This window comes from Eulemur rufifrons, chromosome 2 (assembly GCF_041146395.1).
Source record: "Eulemur rufifrons isolate Redbay chromosome 2, OSU_ERuf_1, whole genome shotgun sequence".
Lineage (NCBI taxonomy): Eukaryota > Metazoa > Chordata > Mammalia > Primates > Lemuridae > Eulemur > Eulemur rufifrons.
The window spans coordinates 84,826,914-84,842,959 of record NC_090984.1 but is presented as its reverse complement, the minus strand read 5'-3'; the positions used below and the strand labels follow the sequence as shown (position 1 = coordinate 84,842,959).

Here is a 16,046-nt window from a genome sequence, read left to right as displayed (position 1 = left end):
ATGAGATGTATTAACCAAGTCCTTGAAGGTAGCAGGTGTCAGAGATCGGGTTTTGGAAAGGGTGAGAGGAAGGGAGGTGTGCCTAGATTTGAGGGAGATCAAATTTGGAAGGTAGGCTGAGGTCAGCATACACATTTACTATTGAAATCATTGACTTATTGTTGTCACATGAACTTGCTCTCAGAGTCTGAAGAAAGTTAAAAGGTACCAAGAGCTGGCATGAGTTTTAAGGATGCAGCTTGGCTCTGTAACTCATTTGCAACCAGGCAGAGCATCCTTCTGTAGAGGACACAGGAAGAAGCAGGCACTCGCGTTTCGGCTAATTTTGAGCCGCGCCGCCTGCCGTCCGCTGTCACGTGCCGGCCCGCTGAGGCCGCGTTGATAGGTGGGGGCGACTCTGCCAAGCGCCGGGGCAGGAAGGGAGGCGGCTGCAGTGCCATTCTTAAAGGGCCCCGAGTGAAGGCGACGGGCTGCTGACGGCCGGAAGGAAAATGGTGAGTTTTCGTTGGGAGGGCGGAGGGTGGAGGGCTGGGCCAGCCATCCAGCCGGGCTTTCCTGTTTTCCGGAGCTGGTCGCGGCGGGCAGCGCCCGGGGTGGGTCTGCGGCTGCTTCCGCCCGGCTGCTGGGCAGTGGCCACAGCCAGAGACTTGGCCTCCTCCCCAGCCGCCGCTGCCGAGTCTAAGGGCAGCATCCTCCAAGCAGGCCTGGGGTCGAACCCCCCAGCGGGCCCTGGGACTAGAGTGCGGCCACGGAGGCTAGGTGAGGGGCATCTTCGTCAGGCCCTTATGGATGGAGGGCTCCAGCCTCTGAGGTGAAGGTCGGAGGGGCAGGGGTATGCCCTAGCGGAAGGACCCCTCCAAACGCCGGTTTCCCTGCCAGGGCCTTGGCCAGGCCCGAGGGGCCGGTGGGCCCCAGTACCTTCCGCCTGAGAGCATTTTCAGGGAGGATCCGAATTCTGATTGAATTCTCTCGGCCTTGTTTTAGTTTCTTTCTGTCTTGCTCCTTCCCCTTGCCTTCCACTGAGGATTTCTTGTGCTTGCTTTCTTGACGCCGGAAACCTTTTGACCCAAGGCTTTGGCACTGGGCCTTAGAGTAATTGTCAAAAGCTCTGGTTTTGCTGGGTCTGGGGGCTATGGCTTCCGTTCTTGTATGGAGTGGACCCCAAGCATAAAAATGAAGTGTAGAATTAAATCACTTGCCATCATGGATCTTCTAGATACATTCCATCAGGTTTTAAAATATGCTCAAATTTCATTAGCAACAACAGCAACAAAAACACTGATCTCTGACCTCCCACTCACTTCTCACCCCACTTCCATCGAATAGATCTTGTCGTGGTCACTACATCCAATGGTTTCTTTTCAGTTTTTATCATTTCTGACCTTTCAGCTGCATTCCAGTGTGTTGATACAGTCTCCTTTCCAAAGCATTCTCTTTCCTGGTTCTTCTTCCTCCTTGGCTTCTGGGACACAGAACTCTTGATTTTCTTCCTACTTCTCAACTTGGTCCATCTGTTTCCCTTGAAGACTAGTCCGCTTTCCCTGGACAATACAGGTAGGAGTCCCAGACTCCATCCTGATCCTTTATTTTCCATTCTGTATATTACCACCTACATTCAGATGACTTGGGACTTTGTAGCTGAGACCTTGGTTCTGAGATCCAGTCCAGATCTGTATATTCCACTATTTAGTTAATATTGTCTGAGAAGCTTTTCCCCACTTGGGTGCTTCAAGGGCACCTCCGCTTGTCCAAAATAAAACTCATGCTCTTTCCTCTTAAACTTGGTCTTCTCTCTGTGTTCCTTAACTCAGTGGAAGTTTGTGCCATTCAGTCTGTTATACCAGCCAGAAGTCTACGAATCATCTTGGTAACCTTTTTTATTTTCTTTCTTTAGGCATCCCCCAACCCCTGCCACATCTAATCTGTCACCAGCTCCTTTGTAGTGATTAAGAGCGTGGGTCAGGAGAGGTTGCCTGCATTGAATCCTGGCTCCACTAACCGTGTAACTTTGTGAAAGGTATTAGGGAGGTATTTAACCTCCCTAAGCTTAGTTTCTTGCAAAATGGGCATAATAATAGTACCCATCTCATGGGATTGTTTGAGCATGAAGGGAAATCCATGTAAAGGACATAACAGTGTTTTTCTCATAGTGTTTGATACATGTTAACTGTTATTAGCCTGTTAACCTACTTCTCTTTATTCACCCTCTCTCAGCTATTTTTTTCATCTCTCATCTGGACTAGTCTTGCCAGTTAACTAGTCTTGTATTCATCCTGCCTCTCTGCCTGTTTGCTGCACACCACAGCAAATGTGATCTTTTCAAAATGCAAATAGGTCGTTTCCCTTCCTCACCCTGCCTAAAACACCTTAGTGGCTTCCTTTTGTTCATAGGATAGAAACCAAAATACAGTCTTTCCTTGGTATTCTGGGAAGTGGTGGAGGTTGGTTCCAGGACCACCCATGGATAGCAAAAAGCACAGTTGCTCAAGTCCCTTATATAAAATGGCATAGTATTTGCATATGACCTAAGCACATGATCCTGTGTACTTTAAATCATCTCTAGATTACTTATAATACCTAATATAATGTAAATACTGTGTGAATAGTTATACTGTATTGGTTTTACAATTTGTATTGCTTTTTATTATAATGTTTTTTTCCCCAAATATTTTCTGTCCACTGTTGGTTGAATCCACTGATGCAGAACCAACTGATATGGAGGGCCAACTGTACTTACTATGACCCAGTAGACCTTATGTGGTTCCAGCCCCTATCAGCATTTCTGCTCATTGTCTGCACTATCCTGGATATACCTTGCTCACTTTAATCAAAAGGTCTTTGCACAAACAATTTTAGTTATTCAGATGCCTTTTTCAGGTAAGCCTTCTGTAACCATGTTCTTCACCAGTCATGAGTGAAGGATTCACCAGTGTATCTTTCTTTTCTAGCCCTTTTCAAAGGTATTAGTTTACATATTTTCCCCTGATCCTTTTGATGTAGATCCATTCTCTACTAGACTATGATATAAGCTCCCCAAGGGCAGGGACCATATCTTTTATTTACTTTTTATATGATTGTATTCCTAGCACTTAGTACAATGCTGGCACTCATTAAATGTTCATTGTATGGATAAAGCAATAAACCAATGCTTGAGCTCAATTCTTCACTTTATTTTGTGTAACATTTACCATATAGATTTGCTTTTATGGTATCACACTCATGCTTGAATGCTTCTGTGGACTGTAAGCAATTAGAATTGGCTAAACCTGAATCCTTTCTCTTGTAGAAAGGAATTTTTGGCCTTATCATGGTATTGGGAAGGGTAAAAATGCAAAAACAAGCTGTAAAAATTAAATCACAGCATGTTTTTTTGCTTGATTTCTGCTCCTTGCAATATGAAGCTTATGCAAGCAACTGTGGGTATCAGAACTGGAAGATAAGACTTTCATGATAAATTGGTCGTTGCCTAAACAAAAATCTAAAATATTTATTAGTTTTGCTAGTGGGTTCTACCTTTGGTTGAAGAGAGAATGGAAATTCTAGTCTTCTGACTTCAGTATCTTTCTTGAAAGGTAGGAAAAAAAATGAAGTAGGATTGAATCTTAGCTTCAGGAAGCTCCATGTGACTTAGAAACTCTCTAAAGAAAACTAACTAAAAGGATGGAAGTACATAACCCCAACATGGGTGTTATTTATTGGATAGTTCCTATTGGTGGGATGTGCTTTCTGATTCTACAATAGTATATCCTATGGTATATCACACCTTACATATTACCAGTGTTCTGAATTTAAAGGACAATTTAAAGTTGATAACCATTTTCTGCTTTAACATGTGCTTTCGTTTACCCAACACAGGATCAAAACAACAGGCTTTTATTAAATTTTTATTTTAACTATAACTTGGAAGCTCTGATGCTCTGGGGTTATAATGAGACATATGAATTTAGTGTTGGTCTCATAAATGTTCTAATTTTCTTGAAGGAGGAGGATGGAACCTATCTATATATGAAAAGCGACAAAAGTGAATAGATCTTGTTTGGAATTTGACTCAATCAAACCAACTGTAAAAAAAAAAAATTAAAACAATGAGGGAAATTTGAACACTTTGGATATTTGAGACTGGAATTATTGTCAGTTTTTAAGGTGGAATAATGTTATTGTCTTTATATTTTTAATGGCATACTGTCTTTTTAATGAAACATACTAAAATATTTACAGATAAAGTGATTTCTGGCCTTTGCTGTGAAACACTCCATGGAGGCAGTGTTGAGGATGTTGAATGAAATAAGATTGGCTATGTAATCTTATCAAATAAGATTGATAATGGTTAAAGCTGAGTGATGGGTGCATAGGGTTTTGCAATGCTATTCTCTACTTTTATATGTGTTTTAAGTTTTACGTATTAAAAAAAAAGATTTTTATCTGCTTGCTTGCAGTAATACATTGCACTGCTAAAAGAAGAATGCTTTTGATCATTTCCTTGCTAGATTTCTGGGGGAGGTTCTCTAATATTTCTTGATAATTTCTTAAAGATTATTTTAGCTTTTATATTTTTTATCTGGTTTTGCTTTTGTATATTCTTTTTTCTTTTTTGATACATAATTGTATATATTTATGGGGTACATGTGATATTTTGATACATGCATACAGTGTGTAATGATCAAACCTGGGTAATTAGAATATGTGTCAAACATTTATTATTTAATATTTCTTTGTGTTGAGAACACAAATCATCTAGCTGTTCTGAAATTTACAATAAATGATTATTAGCTATAATCCCCATACTGTGCTATTGAACAGTAGAACTCATTTCTTCTAACTGTATTTTTATACCATTTAACCAACCTCTCTTCATTTCCTCCCACCTCCTACTCTTCACAGCCTCTGATAACCATTATTCTACTCTCTATCTTCATAGGATTAACATTTTAGCTCCCATATATGAATGGGATCATGTGCTATTTGTCTTTTTGTGTGTAGCTTATTTCACTTAACATAATGACCTCCATTTTGATCCATATTGCTGCAAATGACAGGATTTCATTCTTTCTTTTATGGCTGAATAATGTTTCATTGTGTGTATGTATCACATTTTCTTTATCCGTTCATCCATTGGTGGACACTTAGGTTGTTTCCAAATCTTGACTATTGTGAACAGTGCTTCAATAAACATGGGTGTGCAGGTACCTCTTCCATATTCCGATTTCCTTTCTTTTGGATATGTATAGCCACCAGTGGGATTGCTTGATCACATGGTAAATCTATTTTTAGTTTTTTTGAGGTATCTCCATACTATTTGCCATAGGGGCTATCTGTCCTAAACTACATTCTCATAAACAGTGTATTAGTGTTCCCCTTTCTCTACATCCTGGCTAGCATCTGTTATTTTTGTTATTTTTTCTTTTTGATAGTAGCTGTTTTAACTGGGGTGAGATGATATCTCAATGTGGTTTTAATTTGTATTTCTGATGATTAGTGACGTTGAACATTTTCTCATATACTTCTTGGCCATTTGTATGTCATCTGTGAGAAATGTCTATTAGGTCATTTGCCCATTTTGAAATTGGTTTGTTTGCTGTTAAGTTGTTTGAGTTTCTTATATGTTCTGGTTATTAATCCCTTGTTGGATGGGTAGTTTGCAGATATTTTCTCCCATTCTGTAGGTTGTCTCTTCACTCTGTTGATGGTTTCCTTTGCTGTATGGAAGAGGCTTTTTAGCTTGATGTAATCCCATTTGTCTGTTTTTGTTTTGTTTGCCTGTGCTTTTGAGGTCTTACCCAAAAAATCTTTGCCCAGAATCAGATCAATATCCTGAAGTGTTTACTCAATGTTTCCTTCTAGTAGTTTCAGTCTTTAAATCATTTTGCATTAATTTTTATATATCATGAGAGTTTAGGGGTCTAAAGTCATTCTTCTGCATATGGATATCCAGTTTTCTCAGCACCATTTATTGAAGAGTGTATACTTTCCCCAATGTATGTTCTTGGTACCTTTGTTGAAAATAAGTTGGCTGTAAATATGTGGATTTATTTTTGTGTTCCCTATTCTGTTCCATTGGTCTGTGTGTCTGTTTTTATGCTGGTGTTATGCTGTTTTGGTTACTATTACCTTGTAGTATATTTTGAAGTAGTGTGCTGCCTCCAGCTTTGTTATTTTTACTCAGGATTGCTTTGGTTATTGGGGTTCTTCTGTGGTTCCATACAAGTTTTAGGATTGTTTTTTTTCTTTTTGTTGTATTTTGATAGAGACTGTATTGAATCTGTAGGTTCCTTTGGGGTAATATGGACATTTTAACAATATTAAGTCTTCTAATCTATAAACATGGGATATTTTTCCATTTGTGTGTGTGTGTGTGTGTGTGTGTCCTCTTTAATTTCTTTTTTTTTTCTTTTTTTAACTTTTTTATTTTTTTTTTGAGACAGAGTCTCACTCTGTTGCCCGGGCTAGAGTGCCATGGTGTCAGCCCAGCTCACAGCAACCTCAGACTCCTGGGCTCAAGGGATCCTCCTGCCTCAGCCTCCCGGGTAGCTGGGACTACAGGCATGCACCACCATGCCCAGCTAATTTTTCCTATTTTTAGTTGTTTGGCTAATTTCTTTCTATTTTTAGAAGAGGCGGGGTCTCACTCTTGCTCAGGCTGGTCTCGAACTCCTGAGTTCAAGCAATCCTCCTGTGTTGGCCTCCCAGAGGGCTAGGTTTACAGGCATGAGCCACCGTGCCCGGCCTTCAATTTCTTTCATCAGTGTTTTATAGTTTTCATTGTAGAGACCTTTTACTTTGGTTAAATTTATTCCTAGATTATTTATTTATTTATTTATTTATGGGTATTTTAAATGAGATTGCTTTCTTGATTTCTTTTTCAGATTATTTGCTCTTGGTGTATATAAATGCTACTGATTTTTGTAGTTTGATTTTGTTTCCTTCAACTTTACTGAATTCATTTTATCGATTCTAAAAGTTTTTGGTGGAGTCTTCAGGTTTTTCTAAGTATGAGATCATGTTGTCTGTGCACAAGGATGAGTTGACTTATTCCTTCTAATATGGATGCCTTTTATTTATTTCTCTTCCCAAATTGCTCTGGCTAGGACTTTGTAGTACCATGTTGAGTAGGAGTGGTGAAAGAGGGCATCCTTGTCTTCTTCCAGTTCTTAGAGGAAAGGCTTTCAGCTTTTCCCATTCAGTATGATGTTAGCTGTGGGTTTGTCGTATACGATCTTTATTGTTTTGAGATATGTTACTTCTATACTCAGTTTCTTGAGGTTTTTATCATGAAGGGATGTTGAATTTTATTGAGTGTTTTTTCACCATCTATTGAAATGATCATATGTTTTTGTTCTTGATTCTGTTCATGTGATGCATCATGTTTATTGATTCGCACATATTAAACCATCCTTGCATCCCTGGCATGAATCTCAGTTAATTATGCTGAATAATCTTTTTAATATTTCTTAAATCCAGTTTGCTAGTATTTTGTCGAGGATTTTTATGTCTGTGTTCATTAGTGATAGTGCCTTGTGGTTTTCTTTCTTTTGTTGCATCCTTGTCTGATTGTGGTATCGGGGTAATGCAGGCCTTGTAGAATGAGTTTGGAAGTATTTCTTCCTCTTTGATTTTTTGAGTAGAATTGGTATTAGTTCTTTAAATGTTTGGTGTAGAATTCAGTAGTGAAGCTGTCAGCCTTTTCTTTGATGGGAGACTTACTACTGTTTCAGTCTCGGTCATTATTGGTCTGTTCAGGTTTCCTCTTCTTCTTGGTTCAATCTTGATAGGTTGTATGTGTCTAAAAATGTATCCATTGCTTCTAGGTTTTTCACTTCATTGGCATATAGTTGTTCATAATAGTTTCTAAAGATCCTTTATGTTTCTGTGATACCAGTTGTAGTATCTCCTTTTTTATCTCTGATTTTATTGCTTTAATACATTCTTTTTTTTTTTTTTTTTTTTTTTGAGACAGAGTCTCGCTCTGTTGCCCGGGCTAGAGTGAGTGCCGGGGCGTCAGCCTAGCTCACAGCAACCTCAAACTCCTGGGCTTAAGCGATCCTCCTGCCTCAGCCTCCCAAGTAGCTAGGACTACAGGCATGCGCCACCATGCCCGGCTAATTTTTTCTATATATATATTTTAGTTGTCCATATAATTTCTTTCTATCTTTAGTAGAGACGGGGTCTCACTCTTGCTCAGGCTGGTCTCGAACTCCTGACCTTGAGCAATCCACCCACCGCGGCCTCCCAGAGTGCTAGGATTACAGGCGTGAGCCACCACGCCCGGCCAATACATTCTTAATAGCTTCTTTTATGTCTCCCTCGTCATTTAATTAAGATATAATGTGTTATTGGTCTTTGCTCTTATGGGTTATTTTTTATACTTTTGTTATTTGTATTGTTTTTTTTCTTTACCCTGTAATTGTGAGACCCAAAAATGAACCAAGATCTTATGAATTCTAAGTACAATAAGATGATTTTCCTGTTCTTCCTGCACTGTATAAAAATATGACACTTGCCTTACTTTCTTACAGCACAGGGTAATATTTGACTTTTCCCATATTCTTTCCTACCTGTCCAGTTCTGAGGAAATTGCACGTTATTATGTGTCCAGTTTTTGAGACATTCGTTAGCCAAAGAGAAAGCTAAAATTTACCTTACATATATAAAATGAACAAATGTGTATGATTAAACAGTGTAGATCCAAAGGTTGCTAGATTTTAAAGGTCTTTTAAGTGTTCGTGTGTTTTGCTTTAATGCTTTCATTTAATTGACATCTGTGAATGACATTTGTGAATACCTTTTTAAAGGTATTAGGTTTTATAACTTTAACATGTAAATGTATTGAAGTCATGGCACTTTATCTGTGATTTTTTTCTTTTATAGAGTGAGTCTTTGGTGGTTTGTGATGTTGCTGAAGATTTAGTGGAAAAGCTGAGAAAATTTCGTTTTCGCAAAGAAACGAACAATGCTGCCATTATAAGTAAGCTAAAAGTGATTGCCTCGAAGTTATGTGGTCTTTGTTTTATTCTTACAGCTACATTGAATAAACTGAACCTTTAGAAAGTAATGTTGCCTCCTTTGTTTAACACTTCCTGCCCCCTATCACTTCTAAAAATCTATGACCGCTAATTCTAGTGTCACAGAACAGAGGTGAAGTGTCCTGCCTTCCCCATAATTCTCATCTCCCTGCACAGTTATGGAGAAGGTGTTCTTGGTCACCTGGGGAAAGAGGATTCCCATTCTCTATCACCCATCTAATTCCATACTTCTTGGGGTTCTAAAAGTAGCCTGGCCATTCATCCTCAAACAGAAACCTTTGCCTACACCTTAAAATGGTAAAGTTCAACATTGTGTACAAAGTGACTTTGGGCCTTATTCCAGTTCTAGACCTGAACTCTAGTTTCATGTAGAGTACTTTTAAGTGTCACTGTTTTCCGAAAATGGCAAGAATGATTTGTCTGTCACCTCTTTCACTGTGAGCTGTATATGTGGGTAGTAATTTAGAAAGGTAAAGGAAGGATGGGAGGGCGAAGATGTAAAACTTCATAGACTATACTTAACAGAGATGCATCTGGCAGATGTGATTTAATCAGGGGTGGTGACAACTTATCATGAATTCTGGTTTTATTACAAGTAAATACTACAATGTCAGCATACAGTTCTTAAAAGTGAAAATGTGTGCCAGTGCCATTTTACTACAAAAGGTGAAGCTATTTGAGATTATATTTTATTTCACAGGATTTACCATGAAATTAGTACAAAACCAAACATGGTCAACTTTGCAGACTAACAGGAAAGAATAGAGGCATAGATTATTTAAACTTATTTTGATTTGGCTTTGGATTTTATTAGATATATTTAAAAGTAGGTATCACTGCTGTTTGGTAATTCACTTTCTCGGAATGATACTGCACCATGAAATCTTGACTCTGGAGAAGATGGGAATTTCGAGGTTTCTCCATTCTGAGCCCTGGTCCACTTTTCCCTTGCAGTTCTAACTGTGTTACACATAGACCAATCCCAATCACAGTAACCCTTTCAGACTATTTTCTTACTATCTAGGAAGTTGCGTTGGAGTTACAAAGTTCTTTCATATACACAGGAAATATAAGGAGTTGACACAAAGTTCTAAATAAGCAAACTAGGTCCTGGGAATTGTGGGTAAAAGCTGACTGCTTAAAAAGCAAAGCTAGCTAATGGACCATAAACTAAAATTGTGAATGAATTGTATGCATGTGTTTCTTGATGTTTTAATTTTAGATGCCCCCAAAAAGGCTGAGACTCTGTGTGTTGGGTAGATCAAAGTCACGTTAGAATTTACTCATATTATATTTTTATTTTAGTGAAGATTGACAAGGATAAACGCCTGGTGGTGCTGGATGAAGAGCTGGAGGTTTGTTCTCTGAGCTAAATACAATTTTATAGTAAAGCAATTTTTATTACTCAAAAGATACTGTATTAGTTACGTGTACTTCTAAAGCAAATTCTGACCCTCCTTTAAATATATACTCATTATGCATGAAAAGCGTGTGCTAATTATCGTGTAGTATATTGTGTTGCTAATTAAACTATCTTCTTTAATGAAATCCAGTGTAACAACTGGTAGACGTTAGGGCTATATGCCCAGTAAGCAGTGAGTCAACTTTATAACTTGATTCTAAATTGCTTGGCTAGTAATTAAAACCTCTAAAACCGTACAACTTAAGTATTTAGTTTGTCAAATTAAGTAACTAATTTAGAGTAAAAAGAAATTAGCTTTTTTTCCTGAAATTAGACATTGTTTCCTCTCTAAGGTGTTGGCTTATGTCATTCAGTATTTCCTGACAATTGGAACATAAGCATAGAATCTGTGCCTCAGCCCCATGTTTAGTTAATAAATGGAACTAAACTAAGTGTGCTTGGGTTGCATTGAGAGTTTAGTAGCCTTTGTTTATGTGTAATTTAGTAAAATAAAATTTTATTTTGTGGCACGTGGTGATGGATTTATAACTAAAAGTAGAATGAGTGCTTGGTGTAGCTCCTAAGGACTTATGACTAAGAAAATGTTTAACAGTTGCTTTTCTCTGTGTTGCCAGGGCATTTCACCAGATGAACTTAAAGATGAACTACCTGAACGACAACCTCGATATCCTTTTCTTAGTGCTTTTAAAAAGATTTGTTTTCTTTAAAGGTCAGAATTTTATTTGTGAGCTCATTTGTTAAACTTTTATAAGACACATAGTTTATAAGATATCCTTCTATGTCATGATCACAGACAAAATATGTATGCATATATTGGATTAAGAAAAATGAAAAGTTGATATATTAGTGGGGTGAATCTTTATTTTAAACTATTCTCTTTATTATAATATGTGTACAATATAAATAGAGAAGAAAAAATCCATATTAAATCTATACTTTAAAAAATTTCTTTTTGAGAGATAATATGATTTTATAACTCTTTGGGGCTTATTTATAATTTCATAGAAAGATAATGAATAATGAAGGTGTGGCCTAACTCAATAGGGTAGAAATTTGCAGCTCAGTAGCTCTCCAGGGTTGGTAAGTACCTGTCTCAGAACAGTAACTTTAGTTTCTTTAACTTGAGAAAAACCTTCATTGTGTATAGTTATAAATATCAACATGATGATGGAAGAGTTTCATATCCTCTGTGCTTTATTTTCTCCAGTCCTGTTGGTAAGTGAATTTCTTTGAATAATGCATATTTTTTGGCTCTGAGCCAATTAAAACATTTTTATGCTAGCCAAATTTTATGCTATTTTTCAAGATGAAAGATGTTGAATAACCTAAATTGAGGAGGATGTGATGCACACGTGTGTGCATGCATCCTTGGAAAGAAGTTGCTATTAATATAAAGCATCACCTCTTAGAACTTGTCTATTTTCCTAGGATAAATTCCTAAAAGTATAATTGTTAAGTCAAATCATACGTACACTTTAAGGATGTTGAAATGAAATGACATTTTTAGATATCAGAAATATATTTCCTTTTATATTTTAATCTTATTTATAAGTGTGTGAACTTTGTATATAATCATGGTATATATTTGTGTTCATCTTTTAAATGGTAGTTACCAATGATATGCCTATAGTCTTTAGAATGGTCCCAGAGAAGCTTACATTGGGTATTAAAATGGGTTTTTGGTACTTAAGGAATCTGTTATCACCAAATTCCTACTACCACCACTGTTCAAGCCCACAGTAAAGACTCTACTCAATGGACTCTTCTCTAAACGTTGTTATTTATATCATTTACTTAGCACTTAAAAAATACTATAGTATATTTTAAATTTTATATAAGCAGAATGTAACTTTTTCTCAGAACAGATCTCCCTGCCCCACTGGCCCACCACCATACCAAAACCTTATATATTTTCAGCATCCATAAAATTAATGTTTATACTGTCAAAATTAAGATAGTGCTGAAAAGTTTTTAAGTGTTTGCAAGGCAGTAAAAGTCAGTATCTAAAGAGGCCTAGAATTGTTTATTTTTGCTGACCCATAGACTTGTTTATTTATAATTAAGCTGTGTCTCTGCGCAGGCAATATGTAATAGAAGATGCAAAATATAGCCCATATACATATTGCAACCTCAGTAGCAAAGGAAATCCTGAATGTGTCATTTTAAAAAAGAAAAATAATGAAAACTCATCACTTTTTGAAAATCTACATTTCATTTTGACACTAATCTCTCTTTTCCAGGATGTAAGCCTGAACAACAGATGATGTATGCTGGGAGTAAGAATAAGCTAGTCCAAACAGCTGAACTTACCAAGGTGGTATTTATATTTGACTTGCTTGTTGAGACAGTGTTTTCCCTTAGAGTATAGAGCAATAGCTAAAATAACATGCAGGGGTAAGTATTTTTTTATGCTGGTGACGGTTATTAGACCACAGCAATAAATTATCCAAAGCTTTTTGTTAGTTGGAAATAGAGTGGAAGAAGTCTTTGAACCAAAGTGTGTTTTTTTAATGAAAAGTTGATTAGAAGAAATCACATTCTAAATGTAGTCAACTTTAGAAGAGCCACTGTAATGATTAAACCTATTGAGAGTTCTTTATCTTTCATAATGTAATCTCTAATATAATAAATAAAGGTCAGCGTTGACGCTTCTCTGAGCCTTTTACCATAGTCTAAAATGAACCAAGTTTTGTGCTGGAATTCTGTATTATGCAGTTAATTGTTTTGTTTCCCAATATAAAATTAAATTGTTAAGAATATTAATAAAGCTAGACATTGTGTTTTATATGAGACACTTTCTTTAAGATTTAACATGTCCCTATTGTTTTGTGATATTTTGGATGGTTAAAGGTGAGAGAGGTACTTGCTCTCAAACTTTAACTTCTCCATATTAGTTTAAGTTGAAAAAGTATGTACGTTTAAGATTTTGAAGTAGAATATAATGTTACTAAAATTATATTAAACAATATTTCCTTTCAGATTTTATTTTAAGAACAGCATCAGTATTTTCCCCTTGGGTGCTTAATCATCAACCCAGGAAATTAAGTGCCCTCTGCTTTTTCCTTTTAACCCATATGATTGTCATTGTTACCACCACTTTACAGACATCACTATTTCCTAATTTGTACCATAGGAACACTCTGGAGTTGCTCTGAGGGGTTGGGTGGTTAAAAAGGAGTTCTGTTAACAGCTTAAAGTTTGTTCTAATCCTTGGCAGGCCCTAAATAAAGTGCTGGAGTTGAGATATTACAATTTACAAGTTACTTTTACAAATAATCCTATTCAGGTTTTACAACAGCCTTGTGAGGTTGATGGTGGTATTCCCATTCTGTAGATAGGGAAACAGATTCAGAGGATGAATGGCTTGCCTAGGGTTGCATAATAGTAAATGATAGAGCCATTATTTAAACTCACATCTGGCCCCAAATCCCAATCCCATCCTTTCTGCTATAATACATTCTCTCTCTGTAGCTGTTATATTTTCCAGGCCTGTGTTAATTCAGATTCTTGCTGGAGATTTGTAGCTGTGAACCTCTATTCCATCCTTATCAAAACAATCTACATCTGGTATTTCAATTTGACACACAAACTATGGAGGACCAGTATATGTTCCTCCAGTTCTTAACTAGAATGATTTTAGATATGTGTATTTGAGGTATCTCTTCTAGTAGGTAGGATTTACAGAATTGCTCTTTTAGAATATTTATAGATTTGTGCTTTTCAGAGAGTTTTGGTTTTATGCCATATGATTGCTGTACTTCGGTGACTATTTAGAATTTAAAAGAAGTAAAGTATTGCCTAAAAGGTATATCTAATTTACGCAGGTTAACTCATGACCAGTATGAAAAGAAGCAGACTTTGGTATTTAATACTCAAATATATAATATGTTATCTTTTTTTAAAGAGTGTCAGAGTATGACCTAGGTTTTTTTTTCTTAAGGTATTTGAAATAAGAAATACTGAAGACCTAACTGAAGAATGGTTACGTGAGAAACTTGGATTTTTCCACTAATGTGAACTTCTGTGTTTCTGAAGTATTTATGTATTAACCTGACCATACTGGAACCAGACATAAATACTTATTTATGCCTAAAAATGCACTGTTACTTACAAGTTTGTTTCCTGCAGTAAAGAAAAATTGTTCATTTGTGCAAAGTTTGAACAAAGAGGAAATCATCTTCATAGTAATGAAACTTTGTAAAGTGTTTCCTTATATTTGTAATTGTTATGTGGACTACTTTTCTCCAGGGACTTTTTGCACTCTTGTGACTAATTTCTATAACTTATGGTTCAGAATTTGTTACTCTTTACAGACACCGTTGGAAAGTGGATATTAGATTGTGAGAGACAACAGCTGCCTCCTTTTGTCAAATACTGGATATTAGCAGTTTATGTATGAAAATAGCATATTATCACTTGTCAAATCATTGAAATTAATTTGGGGTCAAAGACTTGAGTGACCCAGTATTGAGCCATGAATAATTTACTGTAGTGTAACTTGCACTACAAGTACATTTTTCATCAATTCTGTATCTTCTTTGGTTTTTAATCAAGTCTAGAAACTGTGTTCATCAATCCCTCATTCTTAATGTCTGGGAGTTAGATTTTATGGCAGAATTGTGACTGTTAGGTTTTCTTCTTATGGAAAATAGCATCTTAAGTCTTAGAAATTGGTGGGTGGTAGTAATCAAGGGCTTCATTCCTGGTTATGTCATTTCTAGATAGTTTTGAATCTAGGTTAATAACACTTTATTTATAAAGCACCTCCCACTGTTCTGTGAACACTAATTATTTTAAATGTGTTAATACTGTGCCTTTGATTTGTTAGCTTTAAAGTTAGTTTAAGACTTTTACACTGCCAGTATTCCAGATTTGGTGAAATTAATACTTTTTTAAAGAGTCCAAGTAAAACAATTTTCTAATGTGTATATCTGAAATTTGTAATAAAAGCAACTTCATACCTTAAAATTCCAACTATCTGCTTGCATTAGTGAATATATGGCAGTTGAGAGTTAAAATTTTGGTTATACTTGTGATTAGTTTTGTGCCATAGGAAAAAAATTGTTTATCTTAAAACATTCGCCATAGTTAATAACATTAACACATCAGTAGAAATCACATCTTGCATCCTAAATACCAGAAGATATTTCTAAACTGAACACCTGAGTAGTTAATTTAAACAGTCTCATTAGATGATGGCATCCTTGGCATAAAGCAAGGATTCTAATATTTGGCATACTTTTAAAAACATATAAGTAACTACTTAACATTAATTTGATAATAGGTCTAGAGACTTTAAAGACTAACCAAATTTGATGAGTGAATTCTTATATTAAGAGTATCTTAGTCATTTCAAAACTAGCAAAGGCATTTTTTTTATGTTGGCATATTTTCCATTCATATGTTCTTTGCATTTTATTTTTGAGGTTTCTGTGCCAACTTTAATATAAAGAGGTAAAGATAGTTGGAATTTTCACAATATTGAATAGAGCATCTTCTGTTCCCAACACTGTTTGGCTTCACTAATTTAGAAGTCAGGAAGCAATAGGAAGTTCGTTGAAGTTGAGGAAGTGCTAGAGTGGGTATTTGTTTTGGTTATTAAA

At 36.3% G+C, this 16,046-nt stretch overlaps 1 protein-coding gene across 1 annotated transcript; it reads left to right on the top strand.

The window, feature by feature from the left end:
- The first annotated feature begins 419 nt into the window (after positions 1 to 419).
- GMFB (glia maturation factor beta) lies at positions 420 to 15,442 on the top strand. Its single transcript, XM_069464954.1, is given in 8 exon segments — positions 420 to 494; positions 8,866 to 8,962; positions 10,326 to 10,375; positions 11,058 to 11,107; positions 11,576 to 11,658; positions 12,684 to 12,757; positions 14,384 to 14,449; positions 14,451 to 15,442. Coding segments are annotated over 8 exon segments (465 nt in total). The 5' UTR covers positions 420 to 491; the 3' UTR covers positions 14,493 to 15,442.
- Positions 15,443 to 16,046: the final 604 nt, after the last annotated feature.